Here is a 23621-nt window from a genome sequence, read left to right on the forward strand (position 1 = left end):
TCTCCTGAACTGGTGTCTGGAGATAGAGGTTCACCATCTCCTTTCACTGCTGATTCTGGGGCATGCTGCTGAACATGTTCCAGCAGTTCCCTGTATGCCCTTTCCAGGTTTAAGCTCAGAGACCCCTGCAAGACCGAGAATAGCCTCTCTTTATTCTCGCAGGTCCTCAAGGATGGTTCCCCTTCATCGCCAAACACAAAACAATCTGTAAGGCTCTCCCACAGTAATCCAGGGCCACCAAAGTCATATCCCTCTGGAGAGCATTCTTTTGTCTTCCCTAAATTTTCCTGCTCTACGTGCCATTGCAGAGCCTGATAACGATTGTCCAGCTCCTACTGAACCAGCCTGTTCAACTCAGTTACCCATTGCTCCTGGGGCTGCTCCCCCAGGAAAGTCATCCGCAATGCCCATTGGTCACTGGTCCATTGCTCTGGGGTTGGAAAGCTCTTGCCCTGTTGTATACCAAGCGACCTGGATGGCTCCAATCCAGAGCCCTACCCAATCTGCTGCCTGAGCTCCAGGTATTTATCCGCAGACATGGTCCTGGAGTATGTTGAAAAGACAATCTGCAGCAGCCCCAGGAACTCTGATGCCAGGTCCATATCTCTGCTGTGGTGACCAAAGTCTGCCATACCGATCTTGGATCCCGGTGGAGGTTTGGATGTCCCAGGCACAAGGAAGCATCCCACTGCTTGCCACCAAACGTGACGGAACCCAGACAGCTTGACTGGGTATCTCCACCAAGAAGCTGCTTCCCAATGCTCTGGAACATTATTTGCTTGGTTACCCTGTGCCCTTAATAGAAACAGGGTGACTTATACACATAAGAGGAACAATGTTTCCCAATTTCCTCCAAATACCCCTGTCCTGGCTAGGTCTGTCACAACTACCCATCATAAAACAAAAAAAAACAAAGTCATGGGCTGTTCTCTGACTCAAATGTGCCTGTGAAGATTTGGTGTGCCAGGCTGTGCAAGGTGGGGGTCCAAGTATACTTGCGACTCCGTGTGGGTGCACTACATTATATTTACTTTAAGAAAAAAAATCATGTTTACATGGCCCGTGAACCAGAAGTGGCGTCTACATCGCTCTGGCCCTCCGTAGATGAGCGGTGGCCATATTGGTTCCCAAGCTCAGCGATCGGTAACGTTAGCCTGGGAACCACTGGGAAGTGGCGGGAGGGGGGTGGCACCTCTCCCGCCCTTCCAAAAGTGATCCCTCTGTGAATCTGCCACTGGGATAACTTTTATCTAAAAACCATCCACCTAAAAGATTACCCCCTGTATTTAACTTTTAAAATTATGACATATATTCCCAGTTCGGCAGTCGGCAAGTGGCTAACAGTTGCTGAGGAGAAATAGACTATTTTACATTGCTGCTGAACCCTCCATTGCAGCTTGAACCCTGATAAAAGGACAGTGGTGTGATACTAAAAATTGGAAATTACCTTGGACTCTTTCATCTGTTTTTAGTCTGGTGTTGCTTTCTGTATTTCTAAAGTTTGAGTTACTGTTGGGTAGTCATTGAGAGAAAATTTGCAGTGTGGGTGCCACCTCAGTAGAGGTATTAAGCCTTTTTATATAGAATTACAGAGAATTATAGAATATATACAATTGCCATGGATTCATGGATAAAATCACCAATGTCCATGTTTTTTTCTTTAGGAGGGGTTTGACAGTCTTCTTCTGGGTAATCTTGGATGTCCCTAATTCGAACAATAAATATGTCACAGTATCCACTGTAGAAGAAGCACTTACTCGTGTTCTGATGTCCAAGGCTAACAACTCAAAAGCCTACATATTTGACCAGTACTACGTGGACCAACACTCACTGAATATATATGGTCAGTATATACATTGTACATGTTCCTTTCTTTATGTTTGCAGAACATATGCATACATGGTCATGATCACTAGGGATGAGCTTGAGTTCGAGTCAAGCATTCACTGTGACCCTGCATGCTTGGCCAATCACAGCGCCGGCAGCGAGGAGAGCAATAATTGGCCACAGGCAGGATGCCTGTGGCCAATTATAGCTCAGGGGGGTTTAGTACACACCCCACACTATATAAGGCCGCCAGCGTGGCGGCCTTGTGTAATGTGTTGTGGCGGTCAGGGAAAGAGCACGATAGGCAGGGACAGTGTGTTTGTTGCTTGGGAACCTAGCGCTTGTTCAGTGGGTGTTGTGTGCCTCCTGCACAGTATGCACCTGAAGCTACCCTTTATTACTGGTGTTTTTTTCTGTAATACAGGCATCTGCAGAAGTTAGAGTGGGTGTTGTGTGCTTCTTGCACAGTATACACCTGAAGATACCCCTTATTGCTGGTGTTGTTCTGTTTCTGTAATACAGGCATTTGCAGCAGTTAAAGTGGGTGTTGTGTGCCTCCTGCACAGTATACACCTGAAGCTACCCCTTATTGCTGGTGTTGTTCTGTTTCTGTAATACAGGCATCTGCAGCAGTTAAAGTGGGTGTTGTGTGCCTCCTGCACAGTATAAACCTGAAGCTACCCCTTATTGCTGGTGTTGTTCTGTTTCTGTAATACAGGCATCTGCAGCAGTTAGAGTGGGTGTTGTGTGCCTCCTGCACAGTATACACCTGAAGATACCCCTTATTGCTCGTGTTGTTCTGTTTCTGTAATACAGGCATCTGCAGCAGTTAAAGTGGTTGTTGTGTGCCTCCTGCACAATATACATCTGAAGCTACCCCTTATTGCTGTGTTGTTCTGTTTTTGTAATACAGGCATCTGCAGCAGTTACAGTGGGTGTTATGTGCCTTCTGCACAGTATACACCTGAAGCTACCCCTTATTGCTGGTGTTGTTCTGTTTCTGTAATACAGGCATCTGCAAGTCATGGTTATGCAGTAATCTTCCTCTGTTTGCTTACCTCTCCTCATGTGTTCAGACTAAGAGGCCAGCCTCTTCCACCTGGTGGTTTTTATAACCTCTCCTCTAAGCATGGCTCCACCCCAGGCCCTATCAGGGAACCATATATTAACCTGTGCACTGCAAGCCAGTGGTGCTGATCAACCATTGTGTATTCATTGTGTGTTTGGCTTCCTGTTTCCTGCTTGCTGTGTGCTTGGCATGTTATCAACGATTCCTGTCTGCTTGTGACCTTGACCTTTTGGCATTTCCCCGACCATCCCTGTCTGCCTATGACCCTGAACCTTTGGCGTGTACTCTGTTGTTCCTGTCTGCTAGTTGCCCTGACCTCTGCCTTATGCCCTTACTATCCTTGTCGTTCCAGCCTGCTGCTTCCTTCTCCTGTAGTCTACTGTGAGCGTGAGCTGTGAGACCCTAGGGGCCGCGACCTGGAGCCAGACTGCAGTGAAGTCCATCCTCACCACTGGAGGCTCTGGCGAACACCTGCTGGCTCTTAGACTCCGCGCCCTGGGGAATCTATGCTCTAGCTCCTACTGGGATCTGTGTTAGTGATCCAGTAGACCTGTGTCCTTAATCTCCCTGGGTACAATCCGCAGCAGTCGGTCCTAAGGTCCACTACCTAGCGGTGTACTTCTGACTCCTACGGAGTGCATCTGTCACCTGGTCTCAGGTGACCTAACACTGCAGCAGTTAGAGTGTGTGTAGTGTGCCTCCTGCACTACAAGGAGAGGCCAACAAGGAGACGCAGACAGTCACAAGCCAATAAAAGAGGCCAAGCAGGCTCTGTGTCTAGAGACAACAGTGCTGGTCGAGAACGTGATGCATCGTCATCTGCACGTGGCCATGGGACACGCTTATCCTTATTTTTGGCACCTCTACGTGTTGAGCTGCATCATGCCAAAGACTTGGTAGAGTGGATGACCAAGCCCTCCTCATCCTCCTCATCCTTTCTCACCCAGGCTCAGGGTACTAGCAAAGCAGCTGCCAACGTGTCCTCTTCCCTCGTCTCAATGTCATCAGTCACTCCTTCCCTAGACCCACCATGTCCTCCTGAGGAGTCCCCGAACTGTTTGACCACAGTGCTGGGTACATGCTCCAGGAGGATGCCCAGCGTTTTGAAGGCTCTGATGATGATACCCAGCTAGAGGAAGGCAGTAGAGTGAGCGCAGAGAGAGGGGATGCTCAAGAAGGACAGCAATCTGACAGTCATGTTCCACCAGCTGCAGCATACTGCCAGGTTTGCTCCAGTGATGAAAAGGGAGGGGATGATGAGGTCACTGACTCCACATGGGTGCCTGATAGGAGAGAGAAGGAGGAGGAGGCACATCTCCAATGAGGCAGGATGCCCTTCGGGGGCCAGCTTAAGGGCAGCACACTGACTGAATCACACTGCAGAGCTCCGCCTGTGCAGGGTGCTGCCTCTGCACGTTATTCCAAAAGTTCTTTGGTGTGGGCCTTTTTTGAGACGAGTGCATCAGATCGCACCGCTGCTATTTGCAACATATGTCTCAAGTGTATCTCGCATGGCCAAAACATCAACTGCTTGGGCACCACATGCTTGACCAGACATATGTTGACCTGCCATGCAGCTCGTTGGCAAGCGTACCTTAAAGGCCCACACCAAAGAACAAAGTGGACTTATCCTTGCTCCTCATCAGCTGGGATCTCCAACCCCACTATACCTTCAGTTCTCTCTGTAACTGCATTGAGAGGAATGAAGGTGTACAATTAGGTTTTATCACAGCCAAGTACTTGCGGGCACTCTGCTAGCAGTACACCGACGTCTGATTGTAGCAGGCAAATTTCCCTGCCCCAGCTGCTGAACCGTCGAAAGAAGTTCACTACCAGCCATCCACATGCCCAGCGGTTGAATGCTAGCTTGGCTAAATTGCTAGCACTTCAACTGTTGCCTTTTCAGTTGGTAGACTCGGCCCCCTTCCGTGAGTTTGTGCAATGTGCGGTTCCTCAGTGGCAGGTTCCCAAACGCCACTTTTTCTCACGGAAGGCAATTCTGGCTCTCTACCGGCATGTGGAAGGCAATGTCCATGCCTCGCTGCACAGGGCAGTCAGAGGTAAGGTGCATATTATGGTCATGGTCCAACAGGCATGGACAGGGATGTTACCTATCTTTCACGGCGCATTGGGTGACTCTTCTGGCAACTGGGAAGGATGCAGGACAAGGTGCAGTAGTGTTGGAGGTTGTTCCGCCACCACACCTCCAAAATTCTACTACTGGTGATTGTGACACCACCCCCTCTCCTCTCTCCTCCACCCCCTCCTCTTCTTCTTGCTCCAAGGCCTCTTCCTATGCTTTGTCCTCGGAATCAGCGGTGCTCCGTAGGCATTCAAGGGGCTACGCAATTACGCATGCAAAAAGATGCCATGCCATGCTTGTGCTGGTGTGCTTGGGGGACAGGGGCTACACTGGGGCAGAGATTCTGTCAGCTCTGCAGTGGCAGGCTGAGAGGTAGTTGATGCCATGCCAGCTTAAGCCAGGAATGGTGGTTTGCGTCAATGACACCAACCTCCTCTCCGCCCTCTGACAGGGACAACTGACCCATGTGCCCTGTCTGGCTCACGTCCTTAACTTGGTGGTGCAGCGGTTCTTGTGCAGGTACGCAGGCTTACAGGATGTCCTGAGGCAGGCCAGGAAAGTCTGTGTGCCTTTCTGCTGGTCATATAATGCCAGTACTCGGCTGGCTGACCTCCAAAAGTAATTGAACTTGCCCAAGAACCGCGTAATCTGTGACATGCCCACCAGGTGGAACTCAACGTTGACCATGCTGCAGCAGCTGCACATGCAGCAGAAGGCCATCAATAAGTACCTGTGCGACTACGGCACCAAGACAGAGTCAAGGGAGCTTGTTTTTGGGCCATGATCAGGGATGCATGCACTGTCCTGTCACCATTTGAGGAGGCCACAAGGATGGCGAGCAGTGGCAGTGCATGCATCAGTGACACTGTCCCTCTAGTCCACCTGTTGGAGCACACGCTGTGTGGATAATGGACAGGGTACTTGAGGCAGAACAGAGGTAGGAAGAGGAGGACTTTCTTGCCTCTCAAGGCCCCCCTTTATCAAGACAGTGTTCCTGCTGGCTGATCGCACAGGAAGAGGAGGAGGAGGTTTGTGTCAGCATGGAGGTGGAGCCTGGCACTCAGCATCAGCAGCAGTCTTTTAGGGATCATTTACAGTCCCAAAAAACCTGTGGACTTGTACGTGGCTGGGAGGAGGTGGCTGCAGATCATGTCATCCTTAGTGACCCAGAGGACTTCTGGACCGAATGCCTTAGTTAACCTCCACTGCATGGCCTCCCTGATCCTACAAAGCCTGCGGAAGGATCCTCGTATTCTTCCGATCAAGGAGAGGGATCATTACTGGCTGGCAACTCTCCTTGATCCACGGTACAAGGGTAAGGTTGAGGACCTTATCTTGCCATCGCAGAGGGAGCAGAGGATGAGACATCTTCGGGAGGCCTTGCAGAAAGGTCTGTGTAATCCGTTCCCAGAGAATGGGAGGTTACAAATTCCTGGTCCTGGACAACGTGTTGCTGAGGCTTCGGTCAGTCACAGAAGGAGCGGTGGAGAAGGTGGCCATCTGACCGATGCGTTCAGACAATTTTTTAGTCCGCAGCCCCAAGGTATGATCGGTTCCAGTCACCATCGCCAGCGTCTGATTTACATGGTGCAGGAATACCTAGGGGCAAGATCAGACTTGGACACCTTTCCCACTGAAAATCATCTGGGTTACTGGGTCTTGAGGATGGATCACTGGCCAGAGCTTGCACGGTATGCAATTGAGCTACTGGCCTGCCCTGCATCCAGCGTTCTTTCGGAACGCACATTCAGTGGTGCTGATTTTTCTACCACTGTTCAACAATGGCACGTAATTACAATTCTTGATATAATAGTTCACATCAGGGCATTCCAGCGCCCACCAAGAGTCACTTTGAGAGCTTACAGCATTGTGGCAACACCAACACCTTAAGCCCAAATTTCTGCAGAGCATATACCCTACTTTCAAACATCCAACTTACAAACGTCTCCTACTTGCAAACAAAAGGAGACAACAGGAATTGATATGAAATCTACCCCTAGGAAGGGAAATTCTCTCCTGTAAGAGTTGATATGGGAAAAACGTCTCTCCTCTCCACTGATTCTTTATCCCAATCCTTGTTTTACTAAAAAAAACAAATTTTCAAAAAACATTGGTCATTGGGAAAGAAAGTGAGGTGAAATCTTCTGAAGAGGTACACAGATGGAAAAAAATGTTACAGGGCTGATACCCCTTCCCTATGTTTTCCAAAAAGCTTAAAAATAGATTTTTTGACTGGAGCTACATTTTAAAAATGTACCAGTTCAAAATTACAAACAGATTCTACTTAATAACAAACCTACACAGTCCCTGTCTTGTTTGCACTGCCTGTATACTGCTGTTCTGAGTATATAGGGCCTGAGAGCCCCAGGCCTTTTTTTTTATTTGGGTATGAGGTTCCCCTTAATATCCGTACAAGACTCAAAGGGGCTGGTAATGTGCAGGGGGGGGGGGGGGGGTACCCATGCTGCCATTTTTCTCAATGATTTTCATCCATAATGCCGGGACCAGACATTAGATTAAAACCGCAAGCAGTTTTAAATAGCTTTTTTCCGTTAGAAATGTCATTTTGTACAGGGACTGTTCTAAACACGGGAAACATGTGCCAATTCACAGGCATACTATAGACACCCCCCAGGCATGATATTTAAATGAATATTTCACTTTTGTTCTTCACTTTTTTAGCGTCATTAAAATCAGTGCTCCCGAAAAAACTGCAGTTTTTAAAACTTTTTTTGCATTGATATTTCCCCTGGGGCAGGAGCCGGGTCCCCAATCCCTTTTTAGGACAATAACTTGCATATTAGCCTTTAAATTAGCACTTTTGAATTTTAACGTTTGAGTCCCATAGACTTTAATGGGGTTCTAAAGTTCACGCAAATTTTCGGTCCGGTCACAGGTTCTGGTGCGAACCGAACCGGGGGGTGTTCGGCTCATCCCTAGTATCCACACACTTCTGTTCAATGTTTGCTTAAACAATATTAATCTCTGTGTGGGTCCCCTGGTGCCCCATCTTCTTTGTCCTGGTATCTGCCTGATATTTCTCCCTCTGAGGGGTTCTGGCTTGAGCCATATCAGCTATCAATACAGGTTAACTAACTAAGTTAGTTAATTTGTATTGATAGTTGGTATGGCTTATATCGCATAAACAGGGATTGTTTTCCTTTGATTGTAATCCTGTTTTACCTATTTGTAATAAAATATATATATTTTTTTTTTTGCATTCAAAGATTTATTGAAAAGTGAAAAGGAAAAAATGCACAATACACAAATCGCAGATGCAACTGCATGAGTTTTTTTTTTTTTTTACTTAATAAAGCATATATTAACCTGAGAATATTTTCTGGCTGTTTTCAGTGTTTGTTAATTACCCAAAGATCAACTACATCTGAACTAGTCACATGTCATCAAATTCAGAGATAAACAAAGGAAAAAAAACAGAATTCAATTTAGCCGTTATCAGATCGGCAATATCAACATAGAGAAAAGAAAAAACATTGATAACCATATTTTAGTCTGAAAGTCTGTTGTCATCTGCTGTCAAAATTGTAGCATAGAGTAAAAGGATAGGAGAAGAGAAGAGAAGAGGGGTGAAATGGGAGTAAAGGGTTAGGTGTAGTATGTGTTGCATATTACTATTGTCAATTGGCTCCTAGAAGTCATTCATGAGGAGGACCATCAGGATGACATGGCGTCTACAAAGTCCTGAAAGTATTTAAAGACAAACCATGGTTGCCAAGTCTTGTGGAATCTTTCCAAATTATCTTTCCTGACAGACTCTATTGCAGCAACATGTGGGTTTAGTCCCACCTCTACTAACCTATAGTACTCCCAGAAATCTTTTCTCCCTGCCCACAGCTGAGTTCTTTTTTTGTCCTCCTCCAGAGGACCTAATGGTGGATTTTTACCTGAAGATTTTCGCCCCCCAAGATCAAGGTTGGCCGAACTGCGAATTTGGGAATGGAAGGTCGCATTACTCCGCTAAGCCCTAGCTATTAGCAGGGTATGGAGTGGGCACTGGAAGAGGTGCTGGAAGAAGCCAGTATCCTAGCCACTGGCAGGCAGGCTGCACACTGGTCGGCCTATGTTATGATCATGGTGGGAGTGGTGAGATGTTTCTTTTTCATGGCAGCAGTTTGTGTTCCTTATTTTTCCATATATGTGTCTATTTTTTGTCTTTTTTCGTTTGTTTGTATGGCTTACAGGCATGGTGGCTGGTTCCTCCTGCGTTCCAGCCGCCGTTTACTTCCGGTTTCTTTTTCAGCCGTACAGCGCATGCGCAAGTGCGGTACGAGAATGAGGCTTGGTTTCGCGCCTGCGTGATAGTGGCAAAATGACGGTAATTGCGCATTCGCACGGGCACAGATGATGGCGCAGTGGTGATGTCACAGGGGCGCCATATTTAAACAGGGGAAGTGGCCTGCAAGCCTCAGGAATGCTTGCGGGCTATTGTGGTGACTTCCCCTTGCCCCTGTGTATTGGCTACTGGTAAGTGGCTCTCTGGGGACAGGTGGGCTGTGGCTTTCTTGTCCCTGGTACTGATTCTGTGTCTTTTCAGCCCGCATGGACGTCTTTGGAGACATGGACTCCCCGCCACCTGCTTGTGGCCAGCCCCCTCACAAAAGGTACTTAGAGGTGTTTTTTCTCCTCCTGACTGACCGGAAGTTGGGGGGGAGGGTTTGCCTGGTTACTGTTTTCCCTGACTATTGTATTTCCTGTGGTTTTTCTTTTCTCTTATTTCAGCCCTTCTAGGTAAGAACAACGATGCAGCTCTCACAGAGGAAGTGACTCTTCTAAATCGCATCACCGGCATTCCTCTTCCAAATCTAAACATTACGGTTCTTCCTCAAGATCAGGACACCGTAGTGAGGAACAATCTCATTCTTCAACAGTTCACCCCAGTCACTCAGCTAGTGTCTGTTGGGGGTGTAGAGTACAAGTTCCTGCAGGGAAATCTTTGTGTGATCCCTGCTACGTCAAGGCATCTAGGGAAAGAGCAGATCAGCAACTTAAAACCCTGGTTCAGAGGGTTGTTAAGGAGTCACTTAGAGGTATTGAGGCTGACCAGTCCTATGTTCCTCCTGCAGAGCCTCCACGTTCTCCGTTAAGGGAGACACAATTACAGGATACTTGGGAATCCTCTTTGCCTATCCACCCTTCGGCAGCCATCTCTGACAGTGACTCTGAGGAAGATAGTCCCTGTGTGGGATTTGATTTTGCTCTGCTTCCTCCCTTGGTTAAGGCCAACAGAGAGACTTAAATTGGGAGGATCCAGTGGCCGATCCCTCTAAACAAAGGACATTTTTCAAACAGCTAAAGGAGGAACGGGTTAACTTCCCATTCATCGCTGAACTTGGCAAGGCCATCAGATGAATGGGGCAAGGTGGAGAAGAAAAACTCCATGCTTTGTAAAGTTTTGAAGCTCTATCCTTTCAAGGAGGAAGAGGTTAAGCATTTAGAATCTGCCCCATTTGTGGATGCAGCTGTGATGAGGCTGGTAAAACATGTGACACTGCCCTTGGAGGATACAGTCTCCTTTGAGGATGTTTTGGATAGACGGATTGATGCTGATCTGAAGAGAGTGTATCATACAGCAGGTATGGCCTGTAAGCCAGCTTTAGCTCTGGTGGCTATGTCTAAACCTATGGAGGTATGGACTGATAGTGTGGACGAGACGCTTAGAAACATCTCAGTAGATGTGGCAAAGAGTTTGCCTAGCCAGGAATTGAGACTTGCATCCGCCTTTCTAGGAGAGGCTTCAATCGCCATCAAACACCTAGTGGCCCGGGTCATGCTTTCTTCTGTCACTGCCAAATGGGCTCTGTGGCTCTGTCCCTGGCTGGCTGACCCAGCTTCAAAACAAGTTTGGTGCCGAATCCCCTTTGAGGGGTCTTCTCTTTTTGGCAACAAATTAGACAAAAGGGGAGACCAAATCTTTTTGAGATTGGGCCCGCTCAGACAGGCCAAGTAGGGGCTCATCTTTTCCACTTTCCACATGTCTGGGTGGCCTCGATTCAAGACTTCTGGACCTTCAAGATGGTTTCCTCCGGTCATACTTGGACCTTCAACAGTGCCCCCAGACTCAGGTGGGGCTCCACCTCTCTTTTGGGCTTCAGAAGAAAAAAGGCTGATTCTTCTAGCTTGCGTAGAATCTTTGTTGGTTCAAGGGGCTGTTATCCCCATCCTAGTCAACCGGCAAGGCATGGGAATTTACTCTCCTCTCTTTATGGTCCAAAAGATGAATGGGGCTTGGAGGTGTCATAGATCTGACCCATCTGAACCGCTTTAACAAAAAAGAAAAATTCAAGATCGAAACACTATCTACAATTCAACTTTCCGTCCAACCAGGAGACTGGATGGTATCCATAGACCTTAAGGACACCTATTTTCATGTTCCCGTTGCAAAATATTTCTCCGCTTCTCCGTGGGCAGGCTTCATTTACAGTTCACATGCCTTCCCTTCGGGCTATCAACTTCTCCATGTCTTTTCAAAAGTTCTGTTGGCAGTCGTGGCTGTTCTTAGAACCAAGGGGATTTGTCTACATCATCATTTAGACGATCTTCTACTGTTGGCTCAAGACAAGGACCAACTCCTAGTACACAGAGGTCAGGTCATCTCCACCCTACAGGAGTTCAGTCCCTGGTGTTTTTAGGAGCCCCCTTTGATATGGTCAGAGGCACCATCTCGTTACCAGAAGGGAAGATCTCAATAATCAGAGACAGAATCCATCCGGCTTTCTCTGTTTCTCATCTCCATGCCCTCCAGTGCCTGAGAATTATCGGCACTATGGTGGCAACGATTCCAATGGTGAAGTGGGCACAGTGGAGGATGGGGCCCTGTCAGAAAGGTTTTTTTCATCAGCAGACAGGCAACAAAGCCCAGCTTATTCGGATTACGTTGTCCATGAGGAACTCCCTTCCGTGGTGGCTCCAGAGGGAGAACTTTTGCAACTGCCACTTCCAATCACATGGGTAGCAATAACAACAGATGCCAGCAGCAGGGGTTGGGGCACCCACTGCATGGCATAAGTAGCACAGGGATTTTTCTTCCAGAAGAATGGTGTCAAACATATTGGCATTGAGAACAGCTTTCCGGGCTCTGCTGGCATTTCGTCATCTGATTTCGGGAACCTAGGGTCTACTCAGACTAGACAATACCACATCAGTGGCATACATAAGGAGGCAAGGGGTTACTCGAAGTCTATCACTACTGCAAAAGGTAGAACCAATTATGTCCTGGGCTCAGAGGAACCTGGAAATTTTAACAGCGACATATGTTTCAGGGGTTCAGAACATCCAGGCAGACAGGGATCCTCAAGCCTATTGGGTGGACGCGTTGACAGAGAAATGGTGGTTCCACAGAGCCTATGCCTTCCCTCCAACTCCTATCATTCTTCAGTTTCTGAGGAGACTCAGGTCAGAGACAGCAGAAGTGATAGCCATAATTCCTTACTGGCCCAGCAGGCCTTGGTTTCCCCTCCTAACACTTCTCAATGTCCGAGATTCTATTCCGTTACCATCCAGACCAGATCTTCTGTCTCAGGGATCAAGACTACATCCTTGCCCAGATCACCTACGCCTAAAGACCTGTTTTTTTTTAAAGGGGAAGGTTGGAGGCTTTAGGCAGCCCTGAAGAGGTTATTCCCACTCTCCTTAGTGTAAGAAGAGGAAGTACCAATCGGGTATATGAGAGGATTTGGGCAAAGTTTGCAAGCCACATGTTTTTCAGGGCCAATTCCTGTAGTGCTTGGACAGTTCGGGACATTTTAAGTTTCCTGCAAACAGGAATGGATATCTCACTATATATCAGTTCTCTTTGCATTCAGGTTTCTGCAATTTCAGCCTTCTCCGTAGTCGCATGGGCCAAACATCTTTTGGCCCAACAGTTTTTCAAAAGGGGCAGTCAGGCTTAGGCCACAGAGGAAACCTATATTTCCTAAATGGGATCTATCGTTAGTTCTGGATTTCTCTTCAAAGCTTGATAAGTCACTTTCAGTCAGAGAAATAACCCCCAAGACCTCTTTCCTTATAGCCATAACTTTGGTGAAGAGAATTTCTGAAATTCAATCTTTAGGTTCAAAGGAACTATTTCTCACTTTTTTCCCGGATAGAGTGGTCCTGATTCCAATGCTAGGATCAAATCCCAAGGTCACCTCGGTCTTCCATGAGAACCAGGAAATCACACTTCCTACCTTTAACTTTGCTGGGAGTCTGGATCCACACCCTCTTGATTTGGGAGTTACTTTGAGGCAATACTTGGAAGTTACAGATTCTTTTCATCAATCTGACTATCTCTTCGTTCTGTTCCATGGAAAAAAGAAGGGTTCCAAGGCTTCCGTCAGATCCATCGCTGCTTGGGTGGTCCAAGCTATCCAATGGGCTTACAGAGAGAAGGGCTTGGCTCCTCCTGAGGCGGTTACAGCACACTCTACTAGAAGTCTCTCAACTTCATGGGCAGCCTCACATCATGTTGCACCTGAAGTGATCTGCAGAGCAGCTTCTTGGTCATCGATTCATACTTTTATGTTTTACTATTGTGTTGGGCCAGTAACTTTATCTTCTGTTAATTTTGGTTTTGAAAGTTTTGTCGGTTGACAGTGTTAAATAAGTATTTTTGTTCAGCATTTTTGCCAACCCGTGTGTTTGGTGAGTAATTTCCCACACGTTGTTGCCATGAAGCCTGTCAGGAAAACTGAAAATTCCTATGAAAATACTTACCGTAATTTTCCTTTCCTGATGGACTCCATGGCAGCAGGAGTTCCCTCCCAAATGGCTGGAGTAGGGTTGTTACCAAATACAGCTGTGGGCAGGGAGCAAAGATTTATGGGAGTAATGTCCTATAGGGTAGTAGAGATGGGACTAAACCCACACGTTGCTGCCATGGAGTCTATCAGGAAAGGAAAATTATGGTAAGTATTTTGATAGAAATTTTCAGTTTTATCTTGAGCCAGGGTGTCCTCCATTTCACAGATGTCTTTGACCTTGTTCAGCCACTCTGAAATGGAGGGGACCCGAGTTCCAATGCAATGGAATCAGTGATTTGGCTGCATTGAGGAGGTGTTTGGTCAGTGAATGTTTGTATCTTCTAAAGGAGAATTTAGCCACGTGTAGAAAGCAGCATGCCGCGTTTAGATTCAATTTCGTTTCTGTAATTTCCTTAACCTCTTGACCACTGGGCACTTAAACACCCTTAATAACCAGACCAATTTTAAGCTTTCGGTGCTCTCACATTTTGAATGACAATTACTCAGTCATGCAACACTGGATCTATATGAAATTTTTGTCCTTTTTTTCACACAAATGGAGCTTTCTTTTGGTGGTATTTAATCACCGCTCGTTTTTTTTATTTTTTGTGCTATAAAAGAAAAAATACAGAAAATTCTGTAAAAAAATGAAATTTTCTTTGTTTCTGTTATAAAATTTAGCAGATTAGTAATTTTTTCTTCATAAATTTTAGCCAAAATTTATACTACTACATATCTTTGGTAAAAATAAGTACAAATTGGTGGATATTATTTGGTCTTTGTGAAAGTTATAGAGTCCACAAGCTATGGTGCCAATATCTGAAAATTGATCACACCTGAAGTACTGACGGCCTATTTCAATTCTTGAGACCCTAACATGCCAGAAAAGTACAAATACCCCCCAAATGACCCCTTTTTGGAAAGAAGACATTCCAAGGTATTTAGTAAGAGATATGAGTTCTTTGAAGTTGTCATTTTTTCCCACAATTCTTTGCAAAATCAAGATTTTTTTTACTTTTTTTTTTTCACAAAATTGTCATATTATCAGTTTATTTCTCACACACAGCATATGTATACCACAAATTACACCCCAAAACACATTCTGCTATTACTCCCGAGTACGGCGATACCACATGTGTGAGACTTTTACACAGTGTGGCCACATACAGAGGCCCAACATGCAGGGAGCACCATCAGGCGTTCTGGAGCACCCAGGACAATTCTGACATTTCTCTCCTAGATGTAAAAATCATAATTTATTTGCTAGAAAATTACATAGAATCCCAAAACATTATATATTTTTTTTAGCAAACACCCTGGAGAATACAATGGTGGTCGTTGCAACTTTTTATCTCGCACGGTATTTGCGCAGCAATTTTTCGAAAAAAAACAGTTTTGTGCTTAAAAAAAAACAAACAGTAAAGTTAGCCCAATTTTTGCATAATGTGAAAGATGAAGTTACGCTGAGTAAATAGATACCTAACATGTCACTCTTCCAAATTGCACATGCTCGTGGAATGGCGGCAGACGCCGCTACTTAATAATCCCCATAGGCGACGATTTAATTTTTTTTACTGGTTATATGTTTTGAGTTACAGAGGAGGTCTAGGGCTAGCATTATTGCTCTCGCTCTAACGTTCGCAGCGATACCTCACATGTGGGGTTTGAACACTGTTTTCATATGTGGGCGGGACTTACGTATGCGTTTGCTTCTGCATGCGAGCACATGGGGACAGGGGCGCTTTAAAAAAAAAAAGTTCATTTTACTTTATTTATTTTAGTTTGACATTTTTTTTCCCCAAAAATAAATTTTTTGATCACTTTTATTCCTATTACAAGGAATGTAAACATCCCTTGTAATAGGAATATGGCATGACAGGTCCTCTTTACAGTGAGATATGGGGTCAATAAGACTTTCGCTTTGATTGTATTGGCGAGTCGGTAGAAGCATCGGAGGGCGGCGGGAGGGGGGGCGGATGTCTATGGCTGGGTATTGCAGGGTATCACCGACTATGGCTGGGTATCTCCGAGTATGGCTGGGTATCTCAGAGTATGGCATTGCAGAGTATTGCGTTGCAGAGCATTGCAGGGTATTGGCGGGTGTTGCAGAGCATTGCAGAGTGTTGCAGGGTATTGGCGGGTGTTGCAGATCATTGCAGAGTGTTGCAGGGTATTGGCGGGTGTTGCAGAGCATTGCAGGGTATTGGCGGGTATTGCAGAGTATTGCAGAGTGTTTCAGGGTATTGGCGGGTGTTGCAGAGCATTGCAGAGTGTTGCAGGGTATTGGCGGGTGTTGCAGAGCATTGCAGAGTGTTGCAGGGTATTGCAGAGTGTTGCAGGGTATTGCAGAGTGTTGCAGAGTGTTGCAGGGTATTGCAGAGTGTTGCAGGGTATTGCAGAGTGTTGCAGGGAATTGAGGGGTTAAATTTCGGTGAGCAGCGATGTGGGCACTGCAGATACAGCCCACAGCGCTGCTGACACCGATCTCTTCCCCCTCCGCTGTACCGATCGGTACAGAGAGGGGGAGGGAGGAACCTGGGTCATAACATGACGCCGGTTTGTTTACAAGTGATCACTCCGTCATTTGACGGAGCGATCACGTGGTAAACGGCCGCGATGAGCAGCCGTTTACCGTGATCCGTGATGCACTGGGTCCTGTGGACCCGGCGGTCACGGATGCTCTCGAGTGCGCGCCCCAGGGGGCGCGCGAGAGCGGAATTCTGGGAGGCTATGGGCTTGTTAAGTGGTTAATCAGGTTTCTGACTTTGTTCCAGAAGGTGGTGATCAGGGTGCAATTCCCCCATAGATGTTTGACATCTACAGCACGCATCTGATTTTTGTGTATTCCACTTGTGTAATTTAAAATATATATTTTTTATATAATTCTGTTTTGCTGTCCCACTCTGGTTCCCTCAGCAAAGTCCAGATAAAGTGTTTTTTTTTTTTGTATCAAATGTGCCCAGTGGAAAAAATCCCCCTATTCATGTTCTGATGTCAACTTAACATATAGGCCTAAGAAATTTTCCTAACAAGGACACCGACAAAACAAAGAAAAAACAGGGGTTCTAATCACTTACCAATCAAAGTAAAAAAAAATTGTGCTTACTGTAACTTCCTACCCTTGATGAGTCTAAGGAATGTGGAGTAGGAAGGTTGAAGTGTATAGAATATTGAAAAAGACCATCCCACAATGTTAGTTTTCTAATTATATCAATATTTTTCTATGATCACATGCTACATGTCTAGTAACCCCTTTACTATCAACACTGAAGAAATGGCTGCACTCCAAGATCCATCAAAATTCTTTAATAAACGAACATCCCAAGTGTTGGGCGTATGCGGAAGGCACCTTTGATATCATTAGGCTTCCTGTCTCACCTGGAGCAGCGAGTTCTTTTGTTTGGAAACCCATTTACTATTGTGGAGCATGAAATTGAATGTGTCTAATCTGCCTCATGCACCCCATAATATAGGAATATTTAATCTCCAAACATAAAGGAGTGGGCAACTATATGGCAAATTAAGTTTAAAGTTGAAAATTGTAAAGTAATGCACTTGGGGGCTAAAAATATAAATGCAAGCTACTTGCTAGGGGGATAGTCTTTGGGGGAATCCAGGATGGAAAAAGATCAGAGGGCCCTAGTAAGGGGAATGGAGGACCTCAGTTACAAGGAATAACAAGCATTATACTTATTCTCTTATTCTCCACAGAGAAGAGACGCTTAACTGGAGCTATGATAGCACTATCCAAATATCTCAATGGGGATTTTAGCATAAGGAGAATTTTTTTAGCCTCAGGTTACTTAAAGGGGAGTTCCAGGCTTTTTATGTTTATTAAAAGTCAGCAGCTACGAAAGTGTAGTTGCTGACTTTTAATAAACAGACCCTTACCTGTTCCATGGTCCAGCGATGTGGACGGACGGAGAGATGCTCCTCTCCCTCTCCTCTCCGCTGGTGCCTCCATTGCCACTCTGGGCACCCAGCCATGTCAGTTTTCGGCTTCAAAGCTGTGCACAAACGGCGCATGCGCGAGTAGCGATGCTCTCCCTGAGTGGACAGGCGATCTCCTGGGACCTGTCATGTGTCCCAGGACATCGCCTAGAGGGAGGGGCCACCTAAGGCGAAAGGAGGAGTCTGCTTGGCAGTCCCTGGGCAGTCCCTGGGCGGAAGGAGGAAGTGGGAGAGGAAGTCCCCCTCCTAAAGAAGCCCCCAAAAAACTACATGCCAAATGTGGCATGTAAGGGGGCGAGGATTGCTTGAAGCGTAAGTTCCATATTTGGGTGGAACTTCGCTTTAAGAGGACACACAACCACTCAAAGAAGTTGGACAAGAAGCGGTTTAACCCTAAACTGCATAAGGGGTTCTTTACGTCAGAGTAGTAAGGATGTGTAACTCCCTTCAACAGTTGGTGGTATCAGCAGGGAGTACTGATAATTAAAAAAAAACTCTCAGATTTGCATCTTAGTGAATGCAATATACAGGGATATGGGAAATAGTTAAGACATAAACACACACCTGCACAGGCTGAACTGGATGGATGAGTGTCATTATTCAACCTTTCCAACTCTGTAACTATGCAATAATTTCATCAGATTAGAACTTGTGAAACATGATCAGATTTTGGTTCTGCAATGTGAAATAAAAAGCCAGGAATGTGGCCTGCCTTCCACTACTTGCTAAAATATTTATGACATGCCATAATGTCTCTGCTAATAGAGGTTTACAATACTGTTAAGTTTGTTTGTTTGAGAAATGTTTTCCTAATGGATTATTTTAGGAAGATTAATGTCAGAAAAGCTGCAAACTGAAAGGTTTTTAACACATTTTTTATAGCCATTAAACAATGTTTAGATTTCCAGGCTTTGCCTTAATAATACTTATGATTGCTGAATAACCATTAAGAGATATTAATAAATGACCCCAACAACCACCCCCTTCCCGATTCTAGCTTGAGCTGTGTTGATAGATTTTTTGATGGCCTGCTCTGTGTCTCTGAGATAACTATTTAGCCCAAGACTTTGATTGCTGAAAGTTTTTGAGTTTTGGGCATGACACCCCATACCCAGAACCACATTACCACCAGACCTCCCACCTTGTGCTTGCTCAGTGGTAGCAAGTAGTCCAAAGAGAAAACAATAATATATGAGGGGAGGGAGCTGTATGCCTCAGTGGACTTTGAGAAAATATTTCACAATGATAACAAAAATCCTATATTGTCAAGTACCCATTAAGGGATACAGCTTGATAGCAAGAAACCTACGCACGTCCAAAAAAGTCCAAACTGTCAGATGGACACACCCAAAAATAGCATCTGCGGGGGAAGACACAACGACCTTGTAAAAAACTTAGAGGAAATTATATACAGAAGACCAAGCTGCAGCTTACAAATGAAGGCACTGAGGCCTAGTGATAAAAAGAAAAGTAACACTCACTTTCCTACTAAGGCACTTTATCCTGCAGCTCCTACTCCTGCACAATGACCTGTAAAATCCACCTAGAAACAGTGGATCAGCTAACTGAAAAACTTCTTACTGGACCATCTCAAATAACAAACAGGGAATCAATCTGTCTGAAAGAAGCAGCACTCAAAAGATAAACTATGACCACCCTCACAACATTCATAAAATGGAGTGGGGTGAACAGGTACCAGGCACGGGGAAGGGACTACAATATCCTCATTAAGGTGAAAAACAAACAGCTCTGGGCAGGAAGGGTGTCAGTGGTTTCAAAACCTTGTTTTTACCTTGTAAGATCAAATGGGGCTCCCTACAAGACAACATAAACAACTAGAAATCCTACTGATTGAAGTGATGAGTCAAGAAAATGAACAGTCAGGGCAGACACCTTACTCTTGGCAGTACTATGGGACAAGCCTTGTCCTACCCCCAACTGAAGGAAAGAACCTTAAAAAGGAAAGGGCCATCAAGGAGGTACATGGGGAATCCCCCATAGAAAATAAATCTTCCACATTAGATGATAAACCTTACGGGAATTAAATTTGGCATGGTCAAGGTTACTGAATTTGAAATTTGCTTTGTGAAACACTCTCAGGCTGAAGCAAGTCCAAGTGTTGTACGTCACCGCATTCTAAACGATCGGAATTTGGTGTGACCATGTGTAAGGCAAGACACCTTGAGCAGAAGTCCATCAGAATTCTGTCAGGAAAACTATCAGAGCTTCTTCCGACAAGAATTCCAATCGTGTGTACGTGGCATTACAGTGTTGCCAACGACACAGAAGATAGGAACAGCTGAGATATAATATTGCTAGTATCCAGTGCCACATCACGCATAAAGTAAACACAACAGTATTTGGTCAATATAATCAATAACTTGATCATTACCTAGATCCTAATTAATAATTTAGAAAAGTCAGCTAAAGTCAAGTATGGGTTGAAGGGCAAATGCCACTATGGGGTATATGGTTCAACAAATTGCTTCCAACTAGTTGTCACCAGGATGCAGCCACTTTAGTATGAATAGCTGGAGCATGGCTGCTCAACTTGTGGCCCTACAGCTGTTGGGTAACTATAAGTCTAATGAGTTATTGACATTGTAAGACTGACAGTTACAAGCATGACTCCCAAAGGCAGAGGCATGATAGGACTTATAGTTCCGCAACAGCTGGAGGGTCACATGTTGAACACCCATGAGTTAGAGCTTCCTAAAGACAAGGCACTGGTTGGTCAGCTCCAGGAGGAGTAGTCAATTTCATGACAATATCCTCCACTTAAAGATAGAGCACCCGGAACTGTTTAGGGACTGGGTATAGCTTGTCTGGATATTTCCAATCTTTGTAGATAAAATAATCAAATAGGGGATCATGAGGAAACCTCCTGGTGGAACATTTATCCCAAGCATAGTGTTTGAAGTAATGGTGGAATCCTGTCATTTTAAAATAGAATGCAGTGCCTCGACTAGAAAATGAACAATTACATTTCTGTTTTTGTGAAACAACTCCTGACTGAAATTCAACTGGTGGAATCTCCTCCTCTGGGGAAAGCAGACTTAAGCCTAGTACACACTATAAGTTGTTTTTTCGTCCAACCCAGCAGACTGAACAAAAAAACTGAAGAGCTTTGGAAGGGCTTGCTGTACTAACAATCTGATCTTAGTACAGTGATCTCTCCACTGGGCTATTGTGTCCAGAAAGGGGGATGGCCCCATGTAAGAACACACCCGCCACCTGCCATGGGTTGAGAGCACTGATCTATCGGCAGACCTTTTTTGATCATGCCCATTCAACAAAAGCCAGACACTCGAATGACGGTCAGTTTCTATAGACCCAATCAATACTGCCCAATATTTAGCCCATGTGTATGGGGCTTTAGTGTCCAGCAATGAGCTTCTGCAGAATTCCTGACGCATTCAGAAATGTTAGGTATCTCTACATTAGAATAAACCTCGGAATGTGACAGTGGGCATTTTAATCACTAGCGATCAGGAGGAGCAAAAAGTCTCACAAACTCAGCCATAAAACCTTGAAAAACAGAAGCAAATTCCTCCACTGTAAGTCATTAAGAGTAATTACCACCTGAAGAAAAAAGAGGGTATTCAGAAATAGCTGCCAATAAAGGCAGTTCCAACTAAAGTTTAAAAGCTGTACTCAATATTTTTGGGTGCCAAGAACATGCTTGTACATGTACAGTGCAAATTACAACTAGATACGATTTGTCTGCAACCACAGGATGACCATCCTGCTTTTTGATGGCAGATCCTAGGGTTTCTTACATTCAGATTGTGTCCCTCCATGGATGATAGTGATAAAAGTCTGGTAAAAGTCTGGTGGATTGCTTTTCACAGAGCATCAAGGGAGCAGCTGCCAGATATTCAGGAGGCAATACTGCCACATCCTGAATGAATGGCTGTTTTTTTTTCCTGATCGCTGAATTGTTTTTTTCAATTGGGATATCATGCCACACTCACAAGCCTTGCATTTGGCTGATGGCTGTGCCACAGCTCCATTTGCTGGAGTTGGTCGCTTTCGGTATTGGTACTGACTGCTGAATACGACAGGGGGGATCATTTTTGCCGAGACATAAAGCATTATTACTGCAACATGTGTATACACTTGAAAAGCTGACTTTGCAGCTTAAATGGGGAGGTTGGTGGGTGGTAAAAAACATTCAACTGCCCATTTTTTCACAACCCCCCAATCGCAAGTATAAACTAGGCCTTTTATATCTGTGATGAAAATTGACTTTTGGTAGGCAGTACGAAAGTAAGTCCGCACTGGCCTAAGAGTAGAGAAGAAACAGAGCATCTATAGACATCTACTGAGCAAAGACTACCACGCAAACTCTTGAATTTTATACTCCCTAGCAGACTGAAAAATTATTGTTACTTAATATGATTTTCATCTTATGTTCCCTGTCCACCTGAGCTTTACAATGATTTTTTTTTCCTTTTAAACTTATTTTGAACTGTATTTTCAGAGGCCAGTTTACAGAACATGCAGCTGTTCTCTTCTAGTACTGGTAGGAACATCCAAAACATTAGTTTCTTATAAATCATGCTTCAGTTAATTAGCCAGAAATTAATTGCCCGAGAAAGCAGAAAAGCATAAAAATGCAATGCTATACTAACTTTTCCTTTTATTGTACTTGGATGTTCTGTTTTCGATCATCCAGTATCATTGAGGGGCCTTTATTTTTGGTTACTAACCTTGGTGTCCTCTTGTCAACTTATCTTAGCCCCTGTACACACGGTGGGAGATTTCCACAACCAAATCAGTCGGATTTTGCCCGTCGGATTTTGTCCGTCGGATCTTGTCTGAAACTGTTGCATACACACGGTTGGACAAAGTTGGCAAAAAATCCGATCTTTCAGAACGTGATGATGTAATTTCATTACGATGGGACTACATTCAGGCTAGTAGCCAATAGCTTTAATGTAGGAATTTGATCTGAGCATGCGTGGCACTTGGCCCGATCAAAATTCTCTACACATGATCGGAGTATGTCCAATCGGCCCAGTTGGTCGGGAAATATTTCCAACATGTTGGAAAATTGGGTCCGACAGATATTCCGACGGAATCAGTCCGATGCATACCACACACAGTCGGATTATCCGACGACACGGTCCGATAGGACACATTCCGACGGATTCTCTGACCGTGTGTACAAGGGCTAAGACTCTCTTCACCCTTTATGTTCATATGAACCCCAAACCTCTATTGTGCTTCTGCTTCCATAATTGATATGCTGTGACTGCTGTGCTACATTAAAGTGAATGTAAACCCGAAATTATTTCTTTCTTTTTTTTTATGTCATAATGTAGAGCATAAGATTTCCTATCATTTGAGCCCAGTCTTGTCACAAAGAGTTAATCCATCTCTGAGCAATCATATTTTATTGTTCAGTCAGATAATTTTTGACAAACAGAAAAACTTTGTCAAATCCTCCCCCTTGCTGTGAGTGACAGGTGATTTACATATCTTGTGTACTAGCCTAAGAGACATGCATTATTTTTTAATTCCCTCCCCCACTCCTTGACCAGGGTAGTCTAAAGGTCCCTCTTTTACCTGTTACCCATTCCACTCCAACCCCCACCCCTTTTACCACAACCCTGAATGATGAGACCACACCTTGCTTTGGAGTAAAATGGCCATAACAGCCTTTATTACCATTACTCAAACACTCCAATCAAAATATATATCTCAATATATAAATAGCCAAATATATATGTCTAACCATAACCAACATCAGGTATAACAAATAGCATATAAATAACATGCCCGGTCTGGTGATCTCTGACGGTGACCCATATTTTACCAAACAACCAACTCACTGCGGTACCCACTTCCACTTAACCAGGCCTCCAGCTGTGACCGCTCGGAGACAACTTCCGACAGTGATAACCATAAAGGTATTCCATCCAACGTTCAGGAATACACCGGAGGG

General features: G+C 45.0%; 1 protein-coding gene across 2 annotated transcripts in view; it reads left to right on the top strand.

Moving 5' to 3' along the window:
* The window catches only part of TMPRSS6 (transmembrane serine protease 6), a 430707-nt gene that overhangs the window by 78890 nt on the left and 328196 nt on the right, over positions 1-23621 (top strand). The window contains exons 5-6 of one of the 2 annotated variants that reach the window (XM_077452249.1): positions 1665-1843; positions 22155-22196. In XM_077452249.1, coding sequence (XP_077308375.1) covers positions 1665-1843; positions 22155-22196 — 221 coding nt within the window. The remainder of the gene's footprint in view (positions 1-1664; positions 1844-22154; positions 22197-23621) is intronic. The other variant, XM_077452250.1, reaches the window with a different exon arrangement.

This window comes from Lithobates pipiens, unplaced genomic scaffold, assembly GCF_037356315.1.
Source record: "Lithobates pipiens isolate NorthernLeopardFrog02 unplaced genomic scaffold, aLitPip1_a1.2 Scaffold_23, whole genome shotgun sequence".
NCBI classification, from domain to species: domain Eukaryota; kingdom Metazoa; phylum Chordata; class Amphibia; order Anura; family Ranidae; genus Lithobates; species Lithobates pipiens.